This window comes from Megalops cyprinoides, chromosome 21 (assembly GCF_013368585.1).
Source record: "Megalops cyprinoides isolate fMegCyp1 chromosome 21, fMegCyp1.pri, whole genome shotgun sequence".
NCBI classification, from domain to species: domain Eukaryota; kingdom Metazoa; phylum Chordata; class Actinopteri; order Elopiformes; family Megalopidae; genus Megalops; species Megalops cyprinoides.
Window position 1 is genome coordinate 4,745,271 of NC_050603.1, and position 26,839 is coordinate 4,772,109.

The 26,839-nt window shown below is 53.7% G+C and overlaps 1 protein-coding gene across 1 annotated transcript in view; it reads left to right on the plus strand.

Annotated features, from left to right (window-relative positions):
* Positions 1-26,839, plus strand: part of macf1a (microtubule actin crosslinking factor 1a) — a 189,364-nt gene that overhangs the window by 117,139 nt on the left and 45,386 nt on the right. Inside the window, exons 36-54 of the mRNA XM_036555519.1 lie at positions 4,249-4,398; positions 4,628-4,861; positions 5,472-5,630; positions 6,355-6,696; positions 7,102-7,293; positions 7,632-7,808; positions 8,584-8,707; positions 8,977-9,176; positions 9,366-9,683; positions 10,060-10,226; positions 11,039-11,195; positions 11,952-12,063; positions 12,533-12,595; positions 13,268-13,506; positions 14,374-14,503; positions 15,391-15,590; positions 16,380-16,893; positions 17,274-18,274; positions 19,748-20,248. Coding sequence (XP_036411412.1) covers positions 4,249-4,398; positions 4,628-4,861; positions 5,472-5,630; positions 6,355-6,696; positions 7,102-7,293; positions 7,632-7,808; positions 8,584-8,707; positions 8,977-9,176; positions 9,366-9,683; positions 10,060-10,226; positions 11,039-11,195; positions 11,952-12,063; positions 12,533-12,595; positions 13,268-13,506; positions 14,374-14,503; positions 15,391-15,590; positions 16,380-16,893; positions 17,274-18,274; positions 19,748-20,248 — 4,980 coding nt within the window. The remainder of the gene's footprint in view (positions 1-4,248; positions 4,399-4,627; positions 4,862-5,471; positions 5,631-6,354; positions 6,697-7,101; positions 7,294-7,631; positions 7,809-8,583; positions 8,708-8,976; positions 9,177-9,365; positions 9,684-10,059; positions 10,227-11,038; positions 11,196-11,951; positions 12,064-12,532; positions 12,596-13,267; positions 13,507-14,373; positions 14,504-15,390; positions 15,591-16,379; positions 16,894-17,273; positions 18,275-19,747; positions 20,249-26,839) is intronic.

Genomic DNA, 26,839 nt, shown 5'->3' on the forward strand with positions numbered 1-26,839 from the left:
CTGTGGATGTGCAGACTCAGGAAAGCAGTTTAGCCATCCCGCATGAGCAAGTGAAAGAACAAAAGGCCAGGCCGATAGAGGGTGTTGTGGCAGGGGACCACAGGGATGTCGGTGTCTACCAGAAGCTCACGTCAAGTGAGAGTGCAGACAGTGGACTGGATGCTGACCGGCACAAACTGGCTCAAACTGGCACCGCAGCCCCAGAGGCAGAGCTCACTGATCCAGGAACAGCGACAAAGCGGGACAGGGTGCCCATCAGCCAAACTGGGACACAGGGAGAGGAGGTGCCCCACCAGCAGAGTGCCCCCACTAAACAAACTGTCCCACCTGCGTCCTCTGAGTCCAGGCCTGAGCCACACATCCCGGAAGGCTCGGAGGGCCTCCCTTCAGTCGAGGGGGGAAAGGGAGCCTCCCCCAGCACAGCCCCAGCCTCTCAGACTCCAGAGGTACTCTCGGAGCAAACGAAGGAAGAGCTACGATTGGACGTGCCCCTGAAAGATGGTGGCACGGCCACAGGGGCTCCAGGGGAACCCCAACTCCAGGGATCCCCTGAATCTGCAGTGTCTCAACCAGAGGAGACCCCAGAATCTGGGGCAGAAAGTGAGGAAGAAGGAGGGACCAGCGAGCAGCAGGAAGAGAGGAAGAAGAACGTGGCAAAGGGCAGCAAGGTGAGCTCGAATGCTGCACACAGCTCAGGAGAGTTAATTAGAAGCCATTGGAGAGTGTTAATTGGAGGGTGAATCTCAGCTTGTTGAATTGAAGATTTGGGTGGGGGGGGGGTTGTATTAATTATCAATTATCAGGCCTAAAGTAAAGAGACCTAAAGATATTAAGTAAGAGTCAGACCTTGAAAACATAGAGGCCTGCATCAGGCCTATTCCCTGTGTACAGGAAAGGCATTCTGGATTTCACCCCAAATTATGGTTTTACTATACTGCAGCCAGCTAGTCCAACATGATTAGTGCTACAGACATGCAGCCATTTTAAAAAGTGTGTAATAATAATATAGGCTTGTTTCACTGAGCACTGATCATTGCTTTAACTAGCTCCTCCCCCTCCCCCAGTCCTCATTGGTCCGCCAGGAGTGCCTGGAACACGATCAGAGCATTGTGGCCCTGCTCTCTATGGTGCGGCACATTGAGGTCCGCCTCAAGCAGCAACAACAGCAGGCGATTGGCCGCAGCCTCAACACCCTCGATGACATCATCAAACAGACTGAGGTGAGTGCAGAGCTGTTAACATCAAAAGGTTTGAAACAGAATGAGAACAACCAATCAGAGGAGAGAGAACATTGTGTGTGAAGAGTGCAGTTGACATACATTACATTCATTTACATTACATTACAGATGCTGACGGCAGAGTTCTTGCTGCAATCTGGTGGAATGATTATACTTATTAAGTCTCTTTGTTCCCTCTCCTCTCTCCTCCTTTGTCACCCGGAAGGCTCTGGACCTGGAGCTGAGTGATTTGGAGCCACAGGTGAACTATGAGGTGGAGGCTGCACAGCAGCTCCTGGAGTCCCACCCACAGGAAGTCCCGCCTCAGCTGCTGGTGGCCCTAGAGAAAGATGGGCGGAGCTTATCCAGGGGATTTGCTGCTGCTAAAGAGGTCTCCCAGAATGCACTGCGTGCATTACGCACTCAAAGAGATACACAGAAGGTAAAGATACAGTCAATGGTCAGCGTACCTCTTGTTGTACATCAGTATATGAAAAATGTATAACTTACTGCCTTATCATGAATTAAAGCCCCACTCAAACCACCTATTTTTTGGAACCTGAGAGAGGCCATCTTCATGTAGCCACTCATGCAAACATGGATACTTTTGTCTGCTTGGTACATTACATTATTGTCATTTAATAGACGCTCAAGACGACAAACTTTTTACATTGCCTATTTATACAGCTGGATATTAACTAAGGCAGTTGTGGGCTAAGTACCTTGCCTAAGGGTACACCAGCAGTGCCCCAGCAAGGAATCGAAACCACAACCTTTCGATTACAACCCCTGCTCCTTACCGCTACACTACATTGCCCCCTGTATGCTGTGATCCCTGGTAACCTTGTGCATTTTTAATCACTGATAACTGTGTTGCTGGTGTCAGGAGGCAGTGAGCTCTGAGCTGGGGAGCCTGGGTCAGAGAGTGGAGGACCTCCTGTCCTGGCTGCAGGAGACTGAAGCAGACACCGCTGCGCAGATGGACAGAGTGACAGGAAGGGATGCGCAGACGCAGGGGGAGAGTGCGAGAGACGGAGACGGGACGTCAGAGCAGCTCACGCAGAAGCTGCAGCTATGCAAGGTGAGCAAGCCACACACACACTCACTCACACACACTCACACACACACACACTCACATACACACACATCCACACACACACACACACACACACACACACACACACACACACACGCACGACTCCAGTGTCACGCAGTGACTGTAGCTTTACCAGGAGTCTTGCAATATACAAATGTACACAGAAATAACAACAATTTTGCTTATTTTTTATATTTAATGTTACAGGATTAACCTTTCCCTTCATCCTTTCCTTCCCATTTTCTCTTGTTGTCCTCCTCTCTCTATCTCTCCGTGTCTTTCCCTTCGTCTCTCAGGAGCTGCAGTCCTCTCTCTCGGCCCGCTCAGGAGACGTCAGCTCCGTGGCGCTGGACGTGCAGGTGTTCATCTCCGAGCGCGCTCAGGACCTGGCCCCCGAGCAGAGCAGGCGGCTCCTGGGACACCTGCAGCAGCTGCAGAGGGCCTTCCACCAGGCAGCGGGGTCCTCACAGGCGCGGGCCGACGCCCTGGCGGCGCAGAGAGAGCGGGAGCAGGAGCGGGAGCGCAGGGAGAGAGAGAGGGAGCGGGAGGAGAGAGAGAGGGAGAAAGAGAGACAGGACGCCAGGAGGAGAGAGGTTTGCACACGCCGGGCGGGGTGACGTGGTTAGACCAGCGAAACTGTTCACTGACACCCGCTCAGGCTGTCACACGGGCAGTCACTGACACGGCATGCATGAAGATATCACACACACTCATACAGAGACACACACACATGCAGAGAGAGAGAGACATGACAGACACACAGACTCACATGCGCGCGCACACACACATGCGCGCGCAACAAAGTGATATTTTGGACAGTGATTTATTTACTGTATGTTGACATGTACATAAATAATTTTGTATACATGTAAGCACAGAGGCCTGAATTCGCATACACAGACACACACACACGCACGTGTACACACACACACACGCACGTGTACACACACACACGCATGTGTACACACACGCACTCATTCACTCACTCAGCTTCACTCACTCACTCACTCTCTCACTCACTCAATCCAGCGCACACTAGACCTCCGGAGTTCTCGCGTCACTGTGCTGAGACTTGCGCTTGCTGCTGCGATATGAGAACGGAGCTCCTCTCTTCAGCATCGTTACGGTTACCGTTACTACCGCTACTCAGCCTCACCGGCCCGCGCTCCCGGGCGTGTGCGTGCCCGCGTCTCCTCATGTAACACTGCGTGTGTTATTAACCTGTCTGCCTTGCTCTTACAGATTGCCACTGAAGACGCACGCTTGCGCCACCAGCGGAAAAGCGACATTAGTTGCAGAGCCGAGCCTTTGCGGCTGACGAAGGCGCTCTTTTTGATTTCTTTCCGGCTTGCTTTGTTTGTTCTTGCACAAGGCGGAAAGAAAGAAAAAAAGACACTCGCTGAAAAAAAGCCTTCGTGTTTGTGTTGTGTTGTTTGCCTTCTATCTCATGTTTTGTTGTTTTTTTATTTTATTTTACGGCTTGACTGACCCAGTGTGTGGCGTGCTGTGTCTGTCTGTCTGTGTGTCCATCTGTACGTCTATCTTCGGCAACTCTGGACACATCTTGCTCAAAGCCTGGCAGTGTTTCACATACGTAGAGGGGTTTCAGAACGTGCGCACCTGAGTGTTCAGGATGGAGAGAGAGAGTGTGGTTTGATGAGAGGAGTGTGAGAGATGAGAGGAAAAAGGGAAACACGCAGTGTGTCGTCTTCTGTACTGAGAGTGAAGGGAACGAAGCACTTTTGAACTGTGTGTGCTGACTAATGCTTCAAAAAGAAGAGAACAAAGGAGGTCTGATGAAATGTTATGTCAAGGGTGTTTTAAAAAATGATCTGTGACAGTATTTCGGAAGTTTGCTCACTTGTTTTTTTTTTTTTTGTTTATTCTTCACCCGTCTCTCTCCCATTCATTCCTCCCCCTCTCCATGAACAACAGGTTGTTCAGCAGCAGAAGGCGGAGTGCTCTCAGAAGCTGGAAGGCCTGACCATGTGGTTGGCCGGTGCCGCCAGCATGCTGGCCAATCAGAAAGCGGGAACAACGTCAGGTGACGTCAGCGTGCTGCAGGAGAAACAGAGAGAGCTTAAGGTAAGAGCTGATGAACTCTGAGGGATGGCTCAGTGCTGTCACTCTCCGAACCCTTTCTCTCCCTCTATTGTTCTCTCTCTGACTCTCTCACACCTTCTTCATCTTTTGCCTCATTACTTTTCTAATCGTCAGTTGATCCTGATCAATCCCTCTTCTGAACCCTCTCATCCTTGTTCCCTCTCTCACCCCTCTCTCTCTCTCCTCTCCCCCTCCGGTTTCCTCTCTCCAGGAGGTGCAGCGGGACCTGCAGACGCGTGGAGACGGGGTGATGGAGGCGGTGAGGGGGGTGGAGGAGTTCCTGGCGGAGCGGGGCGACGGTCTGAGCGCGGAGGAGAGGGCCGGCCTTCAGAGGGCTCTGTCCCAGGTGCGAGAGCAGTACAGCTCCCTGACGGACACTGCCCAGTCCTCCCTGGCCCAGCTGGACACGGCCATCAGCACCACGGTCCAGCAGAACACTCAGAGGGTAGGGGCCCGCTCACCTCTCTGCCTGAGGGTCCATCCCAGCACCTCTCTCTACTACACCCACCCAGCTGACAAACCTAACCCTAACCTGACCCCTCTCTGCCTCAGAGGGTCTGTCCCAGCACCTCTACACCCACCCAGCTGACAACCTAACCCTAACCCTAACCTGACCCCTCTCTGCCTCAGAGGGTCTGTCCCAGCACCTCTACACCCACCCAGCTGACAAACCTTACCCTAACCCTAACCTGACCCCTCTCTGCCTCAGAGGGTCTGTCCCAGCACCTCTACACCCACCCAGCTGACAACCTAACCCTAACCCTAACCCTAACCTGACCCCTCTCTGCCTCAGAGGGTCTGTCCCAGCACCTCTACACCCACCCAGCTGACAACCTAACCCTAACCCTAACCCTAACCCTAACCCTAACCTGACCCCTCTCTGCCTCAGAGGGTCTGTCCCAGCTCCTGCCCAGCTAAACTCTCTCTGCTTTCACAGCTGCTTTCATTCAGTCTTATTCACTATTCACGCCAGTCAGTGGTGTTTGTTTTCCTCAGATCACCTGTGTGTAGTTTGTTTGGTTTTATTTAAATTTCCACCCCCCCCTGCCCAATAGGCGAAGGCTGTGGAGGAGCTTCAGGAGACTCAGGGAAAGATTGACACACTACTGAACGAGCTGTCAACACTACAACAGCCTGGGGATGCGATGCAAACCGACGCCCCATCCTCCCAACAGCCAGGGGGCGCTCTTCAGTCACACTGTGAGACACTACAGGTCAGAGGCTTCATCTTTTTTTTCCCTGTTATCTGTTGTGTATGGTTAAAAATTCTGATTGTGAGGTCAGAATCTAGAGGGTAGAATTTATCAAATGAGTGACACTGTTACCAGCCTGATTTACAGCTTTGTAACAAAGCAGGAATTAAGCTATCAATGCAATGTACAATGCTTCAAGAGTGGGTTATATGTGTCTTTAAATACTAATTCATATTACTGCGGTTATATGTAGTCTGGATATGTCAGCACCATTAATGGTGTACAGGCGCTGCCAACAGCATTCTCTCTGTTCCGGGAACGGAGCTGGACATTACAATATTCATTTGCTGACCAGACTTCCTCATCCAAGACATTTTTAATAGCTATATCATGTATCATCCATTTATACAGCTGGATACAGCATGCACCGAAGCGGTTTGGGTTAAGTACTTTACTTAGTGGGTAATAACAACAGGGCCCCACTCGGGAACTGAACCCAGAACATTACATTACATTATAGTCATTTAGCAGATGCTCATATCCAGAGCGTAGTGTACAGTCTTATCCATTTATACAGCTGACTATTTACTGGCAATGCTGGGTTAAGTATTTTACCCAAGAGGGCAACAGCAGTGGCCCAGTGGGGAATCAAACCAGCAACTTTTTGAATACAAGCCCTGCTCCTTACTACTGTGCTACACTGCAGCCCCTCACCCCTGCTCCTCTGACCCCTCCCCCCATGCAGGCGGAGCTGCAGCAGCTGCAGGCCCAGCAGGCTCAGCTCCTGCAGGTGTCGCAGTCGGCCCGGTCCCTCCTGGAGCAGCCGGACTCCAGCGTGCCGGCCGAGGAGAAGCAGCGTCTGCGGGCGGCGTTGGACCGGCTGCGCGGGCAGCACCAGGACCGGCTGCAGGGCTGCCAGGACCGTCTGCGGCGGGCCGACGCACTGCGGGATGAGCTAGCCAAGTTCCTGCAGGAGCACGGCCACCTGGGGGCCTGGCTGGAACTCAGCGAGCAGGAGCTGCGTTCCCTGGGGGAAGGAGAAACCGACGCGCAGGGCCTGAGGGACAGGCTGGAGGAGCACAAGAAGGTGCGCGCATGTGTGCAGCTGTTTCCAGAGGCTCTCGCACACACACGCACACGCACACAGACACGCAACATATACATTCTGTATACACACACGCACACGCACACAAGCACACACTCATACAAACATGCACACAAGCACACACACATACAAACATGCACACACACACAGACACACACACACACAGACACGCACACATATACATTCTGTACACACACACTCGTACAAACACGCGCACACACACACACAAGCACACAAACATACAAACATGCACACACACGCGCACACACACACACACACACACACACACACACACACACAAGCACACACACATACAAACGCGCACACACGCAGGGTGCAGCTGGTACAGCATACAGCTCACTGACGTCCCTCTTTCTGTCCGCTCAGCTGGCGGAAGACGTGATATGCCACAAGGCGGACCTGCGTTTCGTCACCATCTCGGGCCAGAAGGTTCTGGACTCGGTCCAGGGGGCCCGGGAGAGGGAGGGCAGAGTGGACCCGGCGCTGGAGGAGACCCGGCAGCTGGTCAGCGACAAACTGCAGGATGCTACGCAGCGTTACGCCACCCTGCACAGCCAGGTGGGTTTCCGCCCCCCCCCGAGGGGCTACCAGGAGCCAGAGAGGTGGGGTGGGGGGGTATATTTGGGCAGAGAGGGGCGAGGGCCAGGGAAGCTTATCTATTGGCTTGGAGGGCATGCAGAAGGTGTACAAAAGTAGAGGGAACAGGATTTTTATCGAAATGGAAACTTTCTTTTGGTCTCATTGCTGTGCTTTTCTGCAGTAAAGACCATTCCCCAGGTTTACAGTCCGTTGTTCCCCATTGCGCTGTGTTGCTGTTAACCTCTCTGTCTCTCCCTCTTCCTTTCAGCACAGTTTTGATATTCAGGTCATCTGTATCTCTCTGTCTCTCTCTCCAGTCCTCGGACCTGGGCACCCGTCTGGCCGGGGTTTTGGACCGGCACCAGCAGTACCAGGATGAGGCGGGCTCTCTGAACACCTGGCTGAGCGCTCAGGAGCAGAACGCATGCATAGTGGGAACGAGTGGGGAGCAGACGGACACACAGACGCTGCAAAACGCACTGCGCGCCGTGCAGGTGAGGCTAACACACACACACACAAACACACAAACACACACACACACACACTGCGCTCTATGCAGCTGAGGCTAACACACACACACACACACACACACACACAAACACACTGTGCACTGTGCACTGTGCACCTGAGGCTAACACACACACACACACACACACACAAACACACAAACACACACACACACTGCGCTCTATGCAGCTGAGGCTAACACACACACACACACACACACACACAAACACACTGTGCACTGTGCACCTGAGGCTAACACACACACACACACACGCATACACACACACACAATAACACACACACACACACACACACTGCGCACTATGCAGGTGAGGCTAACACACACACACACACATGCATACACACACACACAATAACACACACACACACACACACACACACACACACACACTGCGCACTATGCAGGTGAGGCTAACACACACACACCGCAAAATACACTGGGCACTGTGCAGATAAGACACACTGTAGATGAGAGAGCAGACAGACACAGGCATAGTACTGTTAACTACAGGTGGGAAACGTCAGAGATAAAAAATGTTGAATGTTGGATCTTGAACTCAATGTCTTATCTTTGTTCACCACTCTTCCCCTCTTTCCCACTCTCCTCTGTTCCTCCTGTTCTTCCCCTCCCTCAAACTCTCTCTCTCCCTCCCACTCTCTCTCTCTCTCTCTTCCTCTCTCTCCCTCCCCCTCTCTCCCTCTCTCTCTCTCTCTCTCCCCCTCTCTCCCTCCCTCTCTCAGCTGTTGCAGGACGAGCTGGCCGAGCGCTCGGTGCAGTTGGAGAGAGTGAGGAGAGCTGGGAGAGAGCTGGCCAGCTCACAGGAGTCCCCCAGGCTGAAAGCATCCGACATCAGCAACGCTGCAGGTACCCTGCTCGGCTGCCTCTTCTCTCAGACGTGACATGCGTCCCTAAAACACTTATTTATGCATTACGTGAAAATTAAAATATCAGAACAAACACAATTTCAGTTTGAATCACCTTCTGCCTCCTTTTCCTGCTCCCTCCCTCTCCTTCCTCTGTCACTGTTTCTTGGTCTCATCCCCCTCTCTTTCCCTCTCTTCATCCCCAATCCTCCTCCCTATCTTCCACCTCTGCCCCCTCTCCTCTCCCTCTCCTCTCCTCCTCCCTCTCAGATGCCCTGGAGAGTCGTTTCGGGGACCTGTCCACGACGGTATCGGCCCGCGCGGAGCAGCTGCAGACGGCGGTGGCCCAGTCGGTCAGTGTTCAGGAGGGAGTTCAGTCACTCCTCTCCTGGCTGGACGGGCTGGTGCTGTCTCCCGGACCGGTCCAGCCCACCACCCAGGCCGTCCAGGAGGCGCTCACACAGAACCAGGTATCGGCACCACCCCGCACGGCCAGAAGGGGGAGTCAGAATGCTTCTTCTCAGAACATTTTCTGAGAGAAATAACCCCATCTCCCTCCTTTTTTCCCCTTTTACTCCCCTCCTACTGTACTCTTCCTCTGTTTCTCTCACCCTCTTCTCTCTCCTTTTCTTCTGTCTCTTTCCTCGCTTCGTCTCCAGAAACTGCGTCAGGAGCTGTTGTCCAGGCAGGGGAGCGTTGACACCATGCGTGACTCCGTCTCCAAGCTCCTCCAAACGGCAGACGCGACCACGTCCTCCGGCCTGCAGGGGGCGCTGCAGGATCTGAGCCGACGCTACACGGAGGCGCAGGCCAGACAAAGCGAGAGGGAGGCGGAGCTGCGAGGCCTTCTTCCCAGGCTGGAGAGCTACGAGCGCCTGAGCGCCGACCTGCGGAGCTTCACTCAGACCCGCGAGAGAGCGCTGAGCCTCGGGGGACAGCCAGACCGCAGTGTGGCGGACTACAGACAGACCATAGAGGTGAGGTTTCCTTAGTTAAAGGACTACAGACAGACCATAGAGGAGAAGGCCTACATAGCTAAAGAACTACAGACAGGCCATAGAGAAGGCCTGTATTGCTAAAGAACTACAGACACACCATAGAGGAGGAGGCCTATGTTGCTAAAAAAAAAATTACAGACAAACCGTAGAGGTGGGGGCAGCTTACTACAAGGGCTACGGACTGATCACAGAGATAAGGGGAGAAGAGAGCAGGGAGCACCTCTTCTGTTCAGTGTGAGATTAAAGAGGCAGACAGATGTGGGATGGATTTCTGGGGCTACATGCGCACCATTCAGAGGCAGTAGAATGGGTCCTTTTTGAACTTCAGTTAAGCAGTCCTTCTCTCTCATGACAGGAAGTAAACTCAGAGCTGGCCCAGGAAGAAGATCAGCTGAAGTCCCTGTGTGAGCTCGGGACCGATCTGAGCCAGTGCGGGGTCCTCACGAACACTCAGAGCCTGTTGGACACTGTGAAAGAGGTGTCTGAGGATTTTGCCCGACTGCAATCAAGTGTCAATGAGAGGTAAAACCCTTTCTGAAAAACAGACCCATGGCATAAGGTAAAATCACTGCAGTGAAATTTTTTTCTGAACACACACGCAGTTTCACCACTGCTGTGTCGGTGAATGTTGCCATACATCAAGTAAAGATTTATCAAGTAAGATTTATCGTTGATCTTCTGATAAAATCATAGCTGTCATGTACTAGTGTGTTTGTATTAGAGCAATGGAAATGTGTGAACATAACCAAACGTCTTGTTGTATATAATATTTGGTGGAAACTTTCATGTAAATGTTTTTGTCTCAGCTTATATTGAAGGGTGCTTAATTAAAAAAAACACCACCAGTCTCTGGGTATCTAGATAAAGAAACAGAAGTGCAGTTACAGGATATGTTGATAGGAGTATAGGCCCTTCTACATCTGAAGACCTTACCCTACTCAACTCAAAACATAGGTAACGTGTTCTGCACCACATAAGGTCAAGAAAAAACCTGCAGTGTTTATGTAGTGTGAATCAGCAGCACAGAAGTTAGATGTAGTGAAAATGAATAAGGGAGCCTGCCATATTACTGCTAATACTGCTACTGCTGCAGCTATTATTGAGTTATTATAGTGACAAGCATAATTGGTTTTGGAATACCCATGCTTCAAGCCCTTTGCTTCAAAGATTTGAAAAACATTTTACTACACAGTCCCAGAGTTACCCGTCTTCTACTGCTGCCACTACAAACAGCAGCTTTGTGCTGGGTGCATCTGGATTAATCCTACCCCCCCCCCCCCGCACGGGTGCATCTGGATTAATCCTAATCCTACCCCCCCCCTCTCTGCCTGTAGATTCAGTTCCATCCAGAGCTGTGAGGAGCAGCTGGTGCAATTCCGCTCGCTCTCTGGCGCCCTCCTGAGGTGGCTGCAGGCAACGCAGGAGCAGCTGCCGCAAGAGGAACCCTGCCTCAACACTGAAGGGCTGCAGAGGAGAGTGCAGCAGCTGCAGGTGTGTGTTTATGTGTGTGTGTGTTTATTTGTGTGTGTGTATGTGTGTGCGTGTGTCTGTATGTGCGTGTGTGTGTATGTGTGCGTGCGTGTGTGTGCATGCATAATATTTGTTCACAAGTCACTGTGTGTTGATATGATGCTATATACAGCACAGCTGGAGGCCGCATATCTGGAATGAGCGTGGTGAGTGAGGCCGTAGATAGCTCATATGGCACACAGAGTCAGAGAGGGCCTTGTTCCCTGCGCCGGGTGTGTGGCAGGCGTGAAACTCGCTGCTATGCGCTGTGTCTGATGCTAACACTCCCCTGTGTGTTTTGTTTACTCTGAGCACTCTCTAAGTGCTTTATAACTGACCTTAGCTGTGAAGCACCACTTACATTTCGAGACGGTTACAGTGTGCAATTTTTCAATTATAATGACCCTTTTGGCTTTGATTTCGTTTTGAGTGATAAGGGTTTTGTTGGTGCGTGTCGGCGTATGTCATTGTGAAGCAGATTGTCTATGTATGAATGCAAGTGTGGGTTCAAATCCTGCATAGCTTTTTCAGCAGCTATGCAGCACAGACATACCTTTATGTCTATGTTTGTGTCTTTTTCATCATCATCTACATGCACTATGTAATATATGGAATCAGATCTTATGAAAATGTCAGATATGAACATGTCAAACATTCTGTGTGTTCTAAGTACACCTGTGCTACTGACCCTCAGCGATGATGTCATTGATCATGTGACAATGGTGTTGCGTTGCTTAGGAGCTGCTTAGTGACTGGGAGGCCCAGGGAGTTAAGGTGCAGGAGCTGAACCAGACCGGGTCAGAACTGGAGACCCTGATCATCAACATCACTGCCCCCTACGGCAAGACAGGTGAGAGGAGGGGGATGTGGGGGGGTTGGGGTGCTTGGATGTGGAGGGTGTCTTTAAATTTTTGTCTGTGGTCAGTCTGCCTTTATTCAAAGCCATTTGTCCCACCCTGTGTGTGTTTGCAACTGTATGTGTGTCAGTGTGAATGTCTACACTGAATGTGTTCTTTTATGGTCACCTCTCTGACTGTGTGTGCTTTTTGTGTGCACATTAGCTTGTGACCTTGTTTGTGTGACGTTACGCTGAGTACTTTAAGAGTGTGCATGCGTTTGTGTATGTGTGTTCTGGGGTTGGTCCAGTGCTTGTCTGTGTGTGTTTCTGGACGTGTGTGCTTGTGTGTCTGTTTGCGTATGTGTTTTGTTTTTACTTTCTCTGTGTGTGGGGTGCATGTATCTTCGTATGCACGTGTTTCTACAGGTGTGTGTTGGAGCTTGTTGCCGTGCTCCTGTCTCAGTGTCTGTCTCTCTCCCAGGTGTTCCCCAGCTCAATGGTGCCGGCAGTCCCAGCAGTATCAATGGCATTCACACCTGCAAAGGTGAGCTCACCTAACTCAAGTCATACAGACAATTTACCGCTCACCTTGCTCACTGCATACACATGACTTACTGCTCACGTAACTTAATTCAGGCAAACACCTTACTGCTGACCTTACTTGTACACACGCACATGCACATGCACACGCACACGCACACACGCACGCGCGCACACACACACATACATACACACACACACACACACACACACACACAGTTCTGTATGCACAGTCTCTCGCTGCATGCTGCTTGGTCTCCTCTCTCTCTCTCTGTGGGCACTGTGTCAGTACCATGCTAGTGTGCCAGCCACATTCATCATCAGCCTGCTTGCCGTCACCAGTGTCCTTCCTCATCTGTGTGCCAGTTCTCACATCAGGGCATCAGAATGCTAACTGGTGTAGGAAAAAAAAGACAGCCCAGAGATGGATACCTTAACCTCTGCTTTTCCCTCAATATCTCTTTCTCCCACCCCACTCATCCACTAATGTTTCTCTCCATTTTCCTCTGGCTACTCCTGTTTTTCTGATGCCCCTGACCCCTAATCTCACACACACACACACACACACACACACACACACATGCACATACACGCACACTCATGCATACGCACATACATACACACTGGCTCACCCTCTGCCTCTTGCCTCCTGTCTCCTCCCTCCCCTCCTCCCCAGATCTGACGGAGATCCAGGTGGCCCTCGCCGATGTGAATGGCGGGTACGAGCGGGTGGGCGGGGACCTGCGGGAGAGGCAAGGGCGTCAGGCCTCCTCCCTGGAGCTGCGCCAACGGGCACGGCACGACGCTGAGGCCCTCGCCCAATGGCTGGGCAGCCGAGAGCAGACCCTGGCTCAGGGCCAGACCGCCTCCCCCTCCCGGCCCGAAGTGGTACGCGCCCAGGCCCAGGAGAACAAGGTGAGGAAGGTCTCATTTGCTCATCGTGAAGGGGGGGAGCTTTTGCACAGATGAACCAAGCCTGTCCTAAACAAAATATATACACAATATATAAACATACATGTGTATATATATGTATATATGTATATAAACATGAACCACATGTGTTTGTTTTGCAAGGAACCAAACCAGAGACTATGTATTACATCATCATACATTATTTATTTGCCTGGCTTAGGGACTTACGCTGCTCCAATTTTTTTGTTGACATATTAATTATTTATACAGATGGATATTTACTGAAGCAGTTGACATTAAGTACCCTTGCTCAGCAGTACAATAGAAGTGTCTAGCTCCATATTTTGAACCAGCAGCTGTCTGGTTCCTTCTCCTCCTTGGCACACTGGTTGCATTGATTCTGTGTGGCAGAGGTGGTCAGCCAGTGGCCGGGGGGACTAAAGGTGTTTATTTGTTTAAAAGCACTTACCTGTCCTAAATGAATCGTTTACCACAGATGAGAAACAGGTAGAATGTTATGATGGTGGTCTGTTCTGAGAATAATAAATCACAGTCATGTGTGTTTGAAAAACGTGTCTGTCCTGTTTATACTCACACTATTCATTCATATATCATTTCATTAGTCTGAAGGGAAAAATGTTTGAAACCATTTTTTATGTAAGTGAAAAAAGTGGAAAAAAAGCTGAAGGATACAGCTGCACAGGAATCGGCCAGCGACTCAAACTCTTGTGAATAAACCATTAAGTTGGGGGACCGAGGTGCAGAGAGGGACTAAGGCCTGTCGAGAAGGGTTGTCATAAGCAAGTTTCCATTATGTTAGTAACAGAGATGTAGCCACAGTGTAACTCTGTGCCCCTGTGTGTTCCTCAGGCCCTTCTCTCTGAGCTGGCAGAGCAGTCTGGGAAGGTGGAGGACGTGAAGAGCACCTTACAGAAGCTGATCACAGAGAACCCAGACTCCCCCGAGGCAGAAACGTGGAAGCAGCAGCTGCGTGACATCGGTCAGTGCCGGGGGTGGGCGGGGTCAGTTTTAAGGAGGGGTGGGGTCGGTGCCGGGGGTGGGCGGGGTCAGTTTTCAGGAGGGGTGGGGTCGGTGCCGGGGGTGGGCGGGGTCAGTTTTAAGGAGGGGTGGGGTCGGTGCCGGGGGTGGGCAGGGTCAGTTTTAAGGAGGGGTGGGGTCGGTGCCGGGGAAGGGCGGGGTCAGTTTTAAGGAGGGGTGGGGTTGGTGCCGGGGAAGGGGCAGGGTCAGTTCTGTCCGAGGGGCGGGGTTAGTGTAGGGTGTGGGCGGGGTCAATGCTGTCGGAGGGATGGGGTCGGCGCTCTCAGAGGGGCGGAGTCAGTGCTGTTGGAGGCATGGGATCAAGGTTGTTGGAAATGCAGGGTGGTTTGGTTACGTATTGGTACCGTCACTTTTTATGCTGGGAGTACAGCAGCAGTAGATGAAGGAATTATTTTTGAGGGGGTTATATCTACCTGTTTCACATTGTTTCCATCTAAAGCACAATGGCTCTATCTAAAGCACAATGGCCCTATCTAAAGCACAGTGGCTATCCAATAAGGCACTGAGTCTGAGGGAGAGTCTGATGGTGGCAACAAATTGAGAATTGCATTACCTTTCCAAAGCACACTGCCTGGGTGCTTGCAAGGAAGTGTTGAATTAAAAAAGATTGTTTCTGGTCTTTTATTTTAAAGCTCAGATATTCCTGCTGTGTCTATTATTAAGGTAAGTATTCATAGCCACACTGAGTCATTCTTCGTCCCATGCAGTTCCAGAGTTGCCATGGTTTCTGGAGCCCCCTAACTTTGCACTGTTGTCATGGTTTCTAAGCTGCATCAATGCCTGGATCTTTTTTATTCACCCCCCTCCCCTCTACTTTCTTGCTCTCAGACTTGCGGTGGGACAGAGCCAATCAAATGGCGGCGCAGAGACAGACAGAACTGGAGACTTGCGCTGATAGGCTGGGCAGCTTCGCCACGGCGGCCAATCAGCTGGGACCCTGGCTCCGGGAGAAGGAGCTGATGATGAGCGTGCTCGGGCCCCTGAGCATCGACCCCAACATGCTGAACACCCAGAAACAGCAAGTACAGGTACACACACAACCCAACGCCCTTAACACCCAGAAACAGCACGTACAGGTACAAACTCACTCCAGAAATCACAGGTACAGGTACAACCTCACTCCAGAAATCACAGGAACAGGTACACAGGTACACACTCACTCCAGAAATCACAGGTACAGGTACACACTCACTCCAGAAATCACAGGTACAGGTACACACTCACTGCAGAAATCACAGGTACAGGTACACAGGTACACACTCACTCCAGAAATCACAGGTACAGGGACACACTCACTCCAGAAATCACAGGTACAGGTACACACTCACTGCAGAAATCACAGGTACAGGTACACACTCACTCCAGAAATCACAGGTACAGGGACACACTCACTCCAGAAATCACAGGTACAGGTACACACTCACTGCAGAAATCACAGGTACAGGTACACACTCACTGCAGAAATCACAGGTACAGGTACACACTCACCCCAACATCCACCCAGATACAAGTGCAGAATAATGCGCATCCCATTTTTTCCTGTAGTGCATTTTTCTTAGCTGATTAATTTCCTGCTGAGTCAGTTTGTTGTTATGGATGACGCAGAGGTTTTGTGCTGACTTGCGTGCATTATGCTTCATGTAGCATAGCAGCGCTGTGTGACCTTCACCTGGGCACGTTTGTCATTGCGTCTGCGGTACTCTCCAACTCTCACCTCCCTCTGCCTTCCCCCTGTCTCTTCTCCTTCTCTCTTCTCCCTCCCTCCTCTCCCTCTCTGATCTCTCTCCTTCCTCTCCTCTCTCTTGCACTGTCACCAGTTCATGCTGCGTGAGTTCGAGACGCGGCGGCCGCAGTTTGACCAGCTGACCCAGGCGGCGGAGGGCATCCTCTCCCCATCTGGCGGTGGGGCGGAGGGTAGCGGGGAGGCCCAGGACCAGCAAGAGGTGCGGGACGAGCTGGAGGCCATCTCCCGGCAGTGGGGGGACCTGACGTCCCGGCTGTCGCAGCGCTCGGAGCAGATCGACCGGGCGCAGGGGACCAGCGAGCGCTACCAGGCCCTGCTGAGGCAGCTCTCCCTCAGCCTGGCGGCGCTAGGCGAGCGGCTGGATGCGCAGGCCTCGCTGAGCGCCCAGCCGGAGGCGCTGCGGAGGAGGCTGCAGGAGACCGGGGAGATCCGCGCCGAGCTGGAGCAGAGGAGGGGAGAGCTCGTCCAGGCCGAGCTGCTCTGCGGGGAGCTCAGCACCATCGTGGCTGAGCCCTACCTGCGGGAGGAGCTCCACAAGAGGCTGGAGAGCGTCAGCGGCCCGCTGCGCAGCCTGGAGGAGAGGGCAGGTGAGTGTGTGTGTGTGTGTGTGAGAGAGAGTGTGTGCGTGTGTGAGAGAGAGTGTGCGTGTGTGTGTATATGTGTTTGCGTGTTTCTGTGTGTGTGTGTCTTTCTGTATGTGTGTATGTGTCTGTGTCTTTCCCTATGTCCCTGTGTCCTTCTGTTCAAGTGTCTCTCTGTCTCTATCTGTGTAAGCCCCTGCGGACAGCCTCCATGTTGTGTGTGTGTGTGTGTGTGTGTGTGCGCTTACATGTACGGACTCTATCAGTGTATCTGTCTCTGAAACGTGTGTTGGAATGTGTATACGTTGCCTGTATCAGCAGCAGCTATACGCTGTCTAACCGCCGCTCTTCTCCCCCCTCCCCCCCCCCCCCCCCCCCCCCCACAGCGGACGGCCTGTCTCAGCTGCAGGCCGCCCTCTCCAGCACGCAGCAGTTCCAGCAGATGTTCGAGGAGCTCCGCGGCTGGCTGGACGGGCACACGGGCGACCAGCCGGACGGGGCGGGCGGCGCTTCCCTGCCCTGCCAGCCGGGGGCGCTGCGTGAGCTGCTGGTCCGGCAGGAGGAGTTCCAGCGCGGCGTGGCACAGCAGCGGGGCCCGTACGAGCTGATCCAGGCGGAGGGGGCGTCCCTGCTGGCCTCCCTGCCCCACGGGGGCGAGGAGAGGGCCGGCCTGCAGGCGCGGCTCGCAACCCTGCGGCAGGACTGGGACGGGCTGAACCAGGGCACTGGCGAGCGGCTGGCCCGTCTGAAGGAGGCGCTGACGCGCGCCGAGCTCTACCAGCAGCACCGGGCGGAGCTCAGCCCCTGGGTGGAGGCATGCGAGGAGCAGGAGGGGGCCATCCGGGCCTCCCTGGAGCCCGCCGTGCTGGAGGAGGCACTGCAGAAGGCCCGGCAGCTGGGCCTGGACCTGGAGCGCCGCCGCCCCCTGGTGGAGGCCCTGAACACCGCGGGCGACCAGCTGCTGGAGCACTGCCGGGCAGGGGAGGAGGAGGTGCGGGATGAGAAGGCGGCGCTGAACCGGCGGGTGGACGGGCTGTCGGAGCGGCTCCAGGCCCGCACCGCCCAGCTGGAGGAGCTGTCCGGCCGGCTGCGGGAGTTTGAGGATGGCAGGCAGGCCGTGGAGAGGCGGCTGGAGGCGGCCCGGCACCAGATCGAGGTCCAGGAGGCGCTGGGTCCGCAGGCCTGCAGCAGCAAGAGCCTGGAACGTCTGCGCAGCCAGCAGGAGGCGCTGCGGTCCCTGCAGCCGCAGGTGGCGTACCTGCGTGACCTGGCCCGGGGGCTGGTGCAGGACGCCCCGCGGACAGCGGGGGGCGCCGGCGAGGGAGGGCAGCAGCTCCAGAAGCAGGCGGAGGACACGGAGACGGAGTTCAGGGATGTGAGCGAGAAGGTGAGAGGAGGAGGAGGAGGGCTGTCACAGGCAGTCAGCGCAGGCTGGAGCATGGCAGGAGTCGTGATGCAGAGGGGCTGTTTATAACAGGAGCCCCTGTGTGTGTCTGTGTGTGTCTGTGTGTGTCTGTGTGTGTCTGTGTGTGTCTTTGTGTGTCCGTGTGGGTGTGTGTCAGTGTGTGTCAGTGTGTGTCTTTGTGTGTCCGTGTGGGTGTGTGTCAGTGTGTGTCAGTGTGTGTCAGTGTGTGTCAGTGTGTGTCTGTGTGTGTCTGTGTGTGTCCGTGTGGGTGTGTGTCAGTGTGTGTCAGTGTGTGTCAGTGTGTGTCAGTGTGTGTCAGTGTGTGCGTGTGGGTGTGTGTCAGTGTGTGTCAGTGTGTGTGTGGGTGTGTGTGTGTGTCTGTGTGTGTGTGTGTGTGTCTTTGTGTGTCCGTGTGGGTGTGTGTCAGTGTGTGTCAGTGTGTGTCAGTGTGTGTCTGTGTGTGCGTGTGGGTGTGTGTCAGTGTGTGTGTGGGTGTGTGTGTGTGTCTGTGTGTGTGTGTGTGTGTGTGTGTGTGCGTGTGGGTGTGCATGTGGGTGTGTGTGTGTGTGTCTGTGTCTGAGTGAGTGTGTGTGTGTGTCTTTCTATGTCTGCATGCGCGCGGGTGTGTGAGTGTTTGTGTCTGTGTGTGTGTGTGTGTCTGTGTGTGTCTGTGTCTGTGTCTGTGTCTGTGTGTGTGTGTGTGTGTGTGTGGGTGTGGGTGTGTGTCTGTGTATCTGTGTCTGAGTGAGTGTGTCTTTCTATGTCTGCATGCGCGCGGGTGTGTGAGTGTTTGTGTCTGTGTGTGTGTGTCTGTGTGTGCGTGTGCATGCGTGCGGGTGTGTGTTTGTGTCTGTTTCTGTGTGTGCGTGCATGTATGTGTCTGACTGCATCTGTGTGTGTGCGTGAGTGCTTTATGTTATTCGAGAAGAGAATGATGATGGCTTTTGACTGTCAGTGGGATTTCCCCCTCAGTTCAGCAGTTACTCATCTGTGCAGTAAATCACAGATACCTGTATGACACATGTGCAGCTGCAGGGCCATTTTCTGCTCAGAATACAGGACCGTGAGCCAAAAGCCTCTTTAACTGTGCAGTTCTTTAGTGGGCTGAGTGAAAACGTGCTGTAGGACAGGTTTTGCTCATGGGCCACAGTAAAGATGAGTAAGTGAGGAGTAAGTATGGAATAAATGAAGGGCAAATGAGAGGTAAATGAGGTGTAATTGAAAGGTAAATGAGGAATGAGAAGGTGCAGAAACCCCTCAGATACCAGTAGGTGGCAGTGCTGGTCATCAGGGTACAGAGCAGTCTGGGGAGCTGTTTTACAGCTGTATCGAGGCCTCTAGCTGATAAGAACCTGTATGGTACAGTGGGTGGGAAAAACATGGGAAAGTGTGGGAGCAGGTGACTCATCCACCCTTTCCTTCCTGTGTCTCTCTCTTCCCGCCGCGCCCCACCAGATCGAGCAGTGTTGCTCCTCCCTGGAGTCGCGGCTGCAGGGGGTGGGGGAGGTGCAGTCGCGCGTGCGGGACGTCTTCTCCCGCCTGGCCGACCTGGACGACGAGCTGGACGGGCTGAGCCCCGTGGGGCGGGACGGCGACTCGCTGGCCTCGCAGGCGGAGGCGGTGCGGGGCTTCCTGGCCCGGCTGGCGGCGCTGCGGGCCGAGCTGGAGGGCCACGGCGGCGAGTGCGCCGCCATGCTGCGGCGGGAGGGCAGCTCGCCCGACCTGCTGGCCCTCCGCAGGGAGACCGAGGCCCTGAGCCGGCAGGCGGGGAAGCTGGCCGAGAGGGGCCAGGCCCGGCTGGGGCAGGTGGAGGCGGCCGCCGAGAGGGTGCGCGAGTTCTACGCCCGCGTGGCGGAGCTGCAGGAGCTGCTGGGACGGGCCGAGGACGGGCTCAACGCCCAGGGCGCCGTGGGGACCGAGGTGGAGGTCATCAAGCAGCAACTTCAGGAGTTCAAGGTAGGCCAGGCTGGGGTTTAACTCTTTCTGAGCTGCGGGCGTGTCTGTGTGTGTGAGGAGCCAGGCTGGCTCTGTATGAGGGCGACCTGGTGGCACTGGTGTATCAGCTGGTATGAATGTTGTAAGCTTCCTTTGTTTGAAGTGAGCTGGTTTGATGAAAATTAGCCCTGGGGGGAGTGATAGATTCTTTCTCAGATACAGATCTGTAGACTCTTAAGTGGAACTGAGTTGTAGCCAGGGTGTCTGTCTGTCCTGGGGGTTCGGACCTCTGGTGGCCCTCTCGGTGCCGGTCCCAGAAAGTCCTCTCTGGCTGAGGGTTGGTCTGTCGGGGCTCTGGGTTGCATTTGTTCTCCCCGCCTGAACAGATCAGCGGTGATCTATCCCAGATTCCGTGCCTGCGTGTCGTATTTATAGAGCGTCTGTGGGATGATGCCTGTCTTACTCACCTCCCCTGAGAGGAAGGGAGGTGGAAGGGTGAGAAAGGAGGGGGGTGCTGGGGTGGAGGGGTAGGTAAGAGCTTGGGGACGGGAGTGGGGGGGGGGGGGGTTCAGGAAAGAATGGCAGGGTAGGGGGGTTAGAGAGGGGAGGGATGGGGGACAGGGGAAAAGCGACGTTGCTTTGGGGTAGATGGAGCTGAAGGGGTAAGAAGGTATCAGGGGTTCAGGATACAGAGGAGGGGCTTGACATCACTGTGTTTTTGGCTGCGGAGCTGGATGCTGAGTCACGCATCCTCTGTGCGTTTCCGTGGTATTTCCATAGTGATCCACGGGCCCCCCCCATCCCCCTGCTGCCCGCGGTGACGGAGCCCAGAGCTCGTTAGAATCCGTCATCAGAGCTAAATTTACTGTCCAAACTGCCACCGTAGCAGTTTGGCTGAAATGGCCCCCACTGGCTGGGGACACAAAGGAGACCTGCTGTAACACACGCACGCACGCACACACACACACACACACACACACACACACACACACGCTCCCTCTCTCTCTGTCTCTTTGACTTACACACACCCACGTACACACACACACACACACACACACACACACTCTCTCTCTCTTTCTCTCTCTCACACACACGCACGCACGCACGCACTCTCACACACACACACGCACGCACGCACTCTCACACACACACACACACACACACACACACACACACACACGCACACACACACGCACGCACTCACACACACACACACGCACACACAGGCCCTGTCCATCCCCACGGAGAGCCACTTTGCTGCACTGCATCACAATTATCACCTCAGAGTCGCCCTTTTGTCCTGCGGTCACGTCCGTCGCAGCGAGAGATGAGTCGATTAGCGCTGGCGGCCGCTGTCCTGCGGTCTAATCTCGTCAGCGTTGCATCAGTGCTGCTGTCGCCCTGCCTCCCACTCCCTCACATAAAGCTTGGTCATGCCCAGTAGCAAGTGAGCAGGAGCTGCGAGAGGCCTCCCTGTTTTGGTCTATATGCATCTCCACCATAAGAGACTGCACCGAAGACCCAGGAGGAGTTACTACCCAGGAAAATGATGGCAGCAGTGTGGTGTGTGGTAAGGAGCAGGGCTCCTAACCGAAAGGTTGCTGGTTCTACTCCCTGCTGGGGCATTGCTGTTGTGCCCTTGGGCAAGGTACTTACAGTTGCCTTCAGGAAATACCCGGCTGTATAAATGGATAAAAAAGCAACCTACGTAAGTTGCACTGGAAAAGTGACCATAATGTAATAATGTAATATCATAGAGTGACACAAACATGGTTTCAGCTCCTGATACTTGTAAAGATGAGTGTGGGGGTTGTTATAGAGTTGCCTGGGGCAACGGGGGAAAATCCCACTGATAGGGCAGACGCATGGGAAACCGAGACTTTCATGGTCCAGCGTTTCTAGCGGAAAAAGGGTGTTAACAAGTCGCGGCGGTCCTCTCTGGGGACCATCGGCTTGGCCACGGGGCGTATTCCTGCGCTTAATCGAATGAGTACATCTTTGGTCAGCGTGATGGAGCTCGGAGTCATCGGTTACTAATGCAATTGGCCTGGACGCACGCTCTGTTGGCCGCTTTGATGTCAGTCCGGTTTTGGTCCACGTGGGGGTGAATGGTCAAGCAGGAAGATTTATTTTATTTTGTTTTATTTTATTTAACCGTGGTGGTAAGGCAACTCATGTGTCAGGGATCGTGTGGCCAACCCCCCTGAGAGTGGAATGACTGGGTAGTCAGATTGAAACGCATCAGGAATTTCACCAGGCGTAGACTCTTTCACTAAGCTCCGTGGCATCTGTACACGACCACAGCAAATCAGCAATCCTGTTCAGTGTGGCCCTGTCTTACTCATCTGAAAGACAGCACAGTACCCCCCCCCCCCTCCCCTGTCAGATCTTTCACACATTGGATTTACTCGGCCTTAGAGAGAACAGCGCCCCCTACTGGCCAGGCCGGTAGGTACCTGCTCTCCCCAGAAGGACTCCATTCCAGACACTAAGCCCCGCTTGGCTTCGGCTTTTTGTCGGTTTGTGATGGTGAGGTAAGGGGGCCGACGTGGCTGCTGGCGCGATGGTGATGAGGCTTAAACTTGTCTCGGTATCTGCGCTGCAGTCTGTCTTCCTCCCGCTCTCTGTCTCTCTCTGGCCCCCCTCTTTCTGAGATCCCCATCCCTCCTCCTCTTCCTCACCCTCCTCCTCCTCCTCCTCCTCCTCCTCACCGCCTGCTCGGAGTCTGCCGCTCGGCCTCCCGCTCAGATTTACAGCGCCTATTAATAACTCCTCAGCTAACACTCGCACATCGGCTCCTGTTCTCTCCTCCTTCCCTTCCTGTCTCCCTTCCCTCCCCTTTCTGCGGCAGAGAAAAGAAAGGGAGAGGAAGAAAGAGAGAAAGCGAGAGTGGGGGGGGGGGGGGTTGAGGGGGGTCAGCCAGCGAGCGCAGCAGAATGTGACTAAGCAGAGGGCAGTGAAGGAAGAGTCTGAAGGAGGAGCAGCAGACTGATCTGGGATCAGCAGGGTGGTCGGGGGGGGGGGGGGGGGGGGGCGTTAGCGGAGTGTGTCGCTCGGATATAGAGCGTGGAGATGAGAGGCACCCAGGGTGTATTTTTAGCGAGCGATGGAATGGGGTCTTGTCTTGGAGGGCGAGAGAAAGAGACGGGGAAGGGGGTGAGAGACTTTCCCCAGATCCCCTTTCCTCCTCCACACAGCGTACCCCCCCCCCAACCCCCCTCAGACACCCCCCTCCATTCCTCCCTTCCTCTCTCGTCTGTAACGAGACACATTTGGGTAATTTTAAACCCAAACATGTCTGTCTGCCATTAAAACGAGCCCCCCGCCCCCCCACACCGCCAGCCCCCCTTTGAAAGACGCCCAGTCTGTAGTGATGTCATGGCTGAGCTGAGACAGAAGGGGGGAGGGGGGGGGTCAGAGTGTGTTTTTTTTGTGCGAACGTGGTGGGGAAGCAGCAGGGCCATGAGGGTACAGGGGTAGGGTGTCAGATTAGTCATTCTCATTGTTGAAGTTGTGAACACTGATCTCATTGAGAGACGAGGGGGAGGATGCAGGGAGAGACTCAGTCAGATACACCCGAGCGCTTGCTGTCAGTGAGCCTCCAGCCCCTCTCCCTTCTCATGCCTGTACAGAGGACACAGTGTGTGACTGTGTGTGTGTGTGTGTGTGTGTGTGTGTGTAACTGTAACTGTAACTGTGTGTGTGTGTGCGCGTGCGTGCGTGCGTGCGTGGTGCGTGGTGTGTGTGTTGCCATGTGTGTTTGTGCAGACAGTGTGTGTGTGTGTAAAGGGAGTGTGTGCACACTGCTGCTGTGAAAGGATGTTTCTAATTCCAGTCAGTCGGAGTGTCAGCACGTCGGGAATCTCAGCTGTCCCCCCCACACACACACACACACACACATACGCACACAGGGCGTGGCTCCCCAAAATTCTCAGCCCGTCCCTGGTGTCCCCCCCGTGTTCTCCTGCCCCACGGCAGCTGACAGGGGGGCAGAACTAGGTGCCTAATCTTCCCTCTCCAAATGGGAATTCCAGTCCAGGGCTGGGGGGGGGGAGCATGCAGGAATAGCTCCTAAATCACACCCCCTGCCTCCGCTGTCCTCGCCCCTACTTCCTGCCCCCCCTCCCCCTCCTCTCCACCCCACCGCTTCACTGCCAGCGTCCTGCAGCACACAGCTGCCCCCTGCTCTGATAACGAGCGCCCTGACTGTGTGTGCCTCCCCACCCTGGGGCCTTGGGGACAGGGCCATCTGCAGGAATGTCACCACAGGCTAGCAGGCTAACGCGCTGGGAGAGTAGCTACCGCAAGGTAGCCGGCCTCATGTAGGGCCCTCTCTCATTCACAATAGCTACATTGCATGGGCCCGGTGATTTCAGAAACTCAAAGCTACTCAGATTCATGTACTTTAAAATGTTAAATGTGGTGTTTTTGTTTTCATCTTTGAAGCAGTGGACTGTACTTATCAAAGCAGTGCCCATGCTACAGCAGTAGGCTGTAGTTAGCTAAACATAGCCTCTTTCACCCTCTCTCTCTTTCTCTCTCTTTCCCCCTTGCTTTTCCATGTTCATAGCAGTGGACCCATGATTTTTTTTTATATTCTGTTCATTTTCATCTTAGTAAGTTTATTTTCTTCCGTAAGAGGTTGATTTGATCAGGGTAATGCGATTTGTGGTAATGTAATGAGTTTCTAGGCTGACCTTTCCTGTTCCCCACCGGCTCTCTCAAGTGTGTGTGGGTGCACAGTTTGTTCGAGCGTGTGCGTGTGCGTGTGCATGTGTGTGTGGGGAGGGAATATTATGTCTCTGTGTGAGTAGTTCAGTATTACGTGTGTGTGTGTGTGTGTGTATGTGGAGTGTATATTATGTCTCTTAGTAGTTCAGTATTATGTGTGTGTGTCTCAGTTCCACTTGCTGCTCTTTGCCTCGTTGTTATTTCAGCTGCTCTGAATTACACCAGCATTCCATCAGAACCCCCCCCCCCCCGAGAGCCACCCCCCCCTTAACCAGGCCCCCACCCCTCACCAACCACCCCTCCTTAACCAGACCCCCCTCCCGGAGTTTAGCTGACCCATAATAACAAGGCAAACCTCCTAATATCAGTGATACCATCTTTAAATAAATACATTAAGATCCCTCATTGTGATATAAACTATATGGGTGTGGAAAGCACTCTCTCTGTAAAACAGTGCAGTGTATTGTGGGAAATGGCGGTGCTTACTTGTGTAAACTCTCTGTTCTGTTTCTCTTCCTCTCTGTGTCCCTCTCCGGGTTTGTTTGGAAGGGTGTTGTGAGAAAGAGGTGACAGGGGGCACACTGGGTATTCACACAACTCAGAAAGGGTCGGAAACGTGGATGGATTGGGGGGGGGGGGGGGGACCATAGAATTTGACCCGCTTTTTTGTTGAGCCAGTTTCAGTGTCCACGTCTCTCAGATAGGCCTGAGTATGTGTGAATAATCCGCTCCATGTCCACCACCGCCTGCGTCTGCAAGCCGGTTATCGCTGTCATGAGTGACCTACATATGATCGGATACAATGGGGTGTCCGTTAGGCTGCGGGCGCTGGGTCCACAAATGTTTCAGTTTTTACCCTGACGAGGCTGGGGCTTGCCTTTGTTTCACCCGTTTATTTTGGTGTGCAAACATGATGGTGTTCCTGTTTTTCTTTTCTTTTTTCCTTTCTTTTTTTTTTGTTCTGTTCGTCTGTGAACGGAGGAGAACAAAGCTAGCATTGAGCAGGTGAAACGCGGTTAATGATAAAACAGCACCAGAGACGCAGAGAGAGAGAGAGAAAGAGAGAGGGAGGGAGGGAGAGGGGGAGAGAAAGCAAGCAAAGGAGCAGGAGTATTTCTTTGCTGCCTGGATACCAGTGAAAGTGGGAGAGAGGGCAGGGAGTGAGAGGGAGGGAAAGAGAGAGAGAGAGAGAGAGCTGGGAGCATGCAGGGAGAGATGGAGGGGTACAGGCAGAGATTTTGGAGAGAGGATGATATGAATGTAGCAGCGTGTATCGGTCCACAGAGCGGGAGAAAATGAGAATGGGGGGGCTGGGGGTGGAGGGATAGAGGAGAGGGGGGAGGGGGGTAATGGGGCATGTGGGAAGTTTTGTTGCAACAGGTGTTGTGTGAGCAAACAAACCGCTGATGAGGAATCCGCAGAGCCTGCTCTCCCCGCTGCTCTGAGGGGCTGGCGGTTCCCTGCGCCCTCTCCTACCGCACGCACAAGTAGCAAACATAGCTGACATAATACGGCACACACGTCATTTACAGTGAGTCCAGCTGAAGAGGCGTCTGTGTGTGTGTGTGTGCGTATGCGTGTGTGTGTGTGCGCGCGCGCATGCGTTTGTGTGAGTCTGTGTGTGTGCCTGTGTGTGTGTGCGTGTGTGTGTGCGTGTGTGTGTGCGTGTGTGCGTGCGTGTGTGCGTGCGTGTGTGCGCGTGTGTGTGTGCGCGTGTGTGTGTGCGCGTGTGTGCGTGCGCGTGTGTGCGTGCGCGTGTGTGCGTGCGCGTGTGTGCGTGCGTGTGTGTGTGTGTGTGCATGCGTGTGTGTGTGTGCGTGTATCTGTGTGTGTGTGTGTGTGTGTGTCTTTGGGGTGTATTTGTAGGTCGAAACCCCTCCC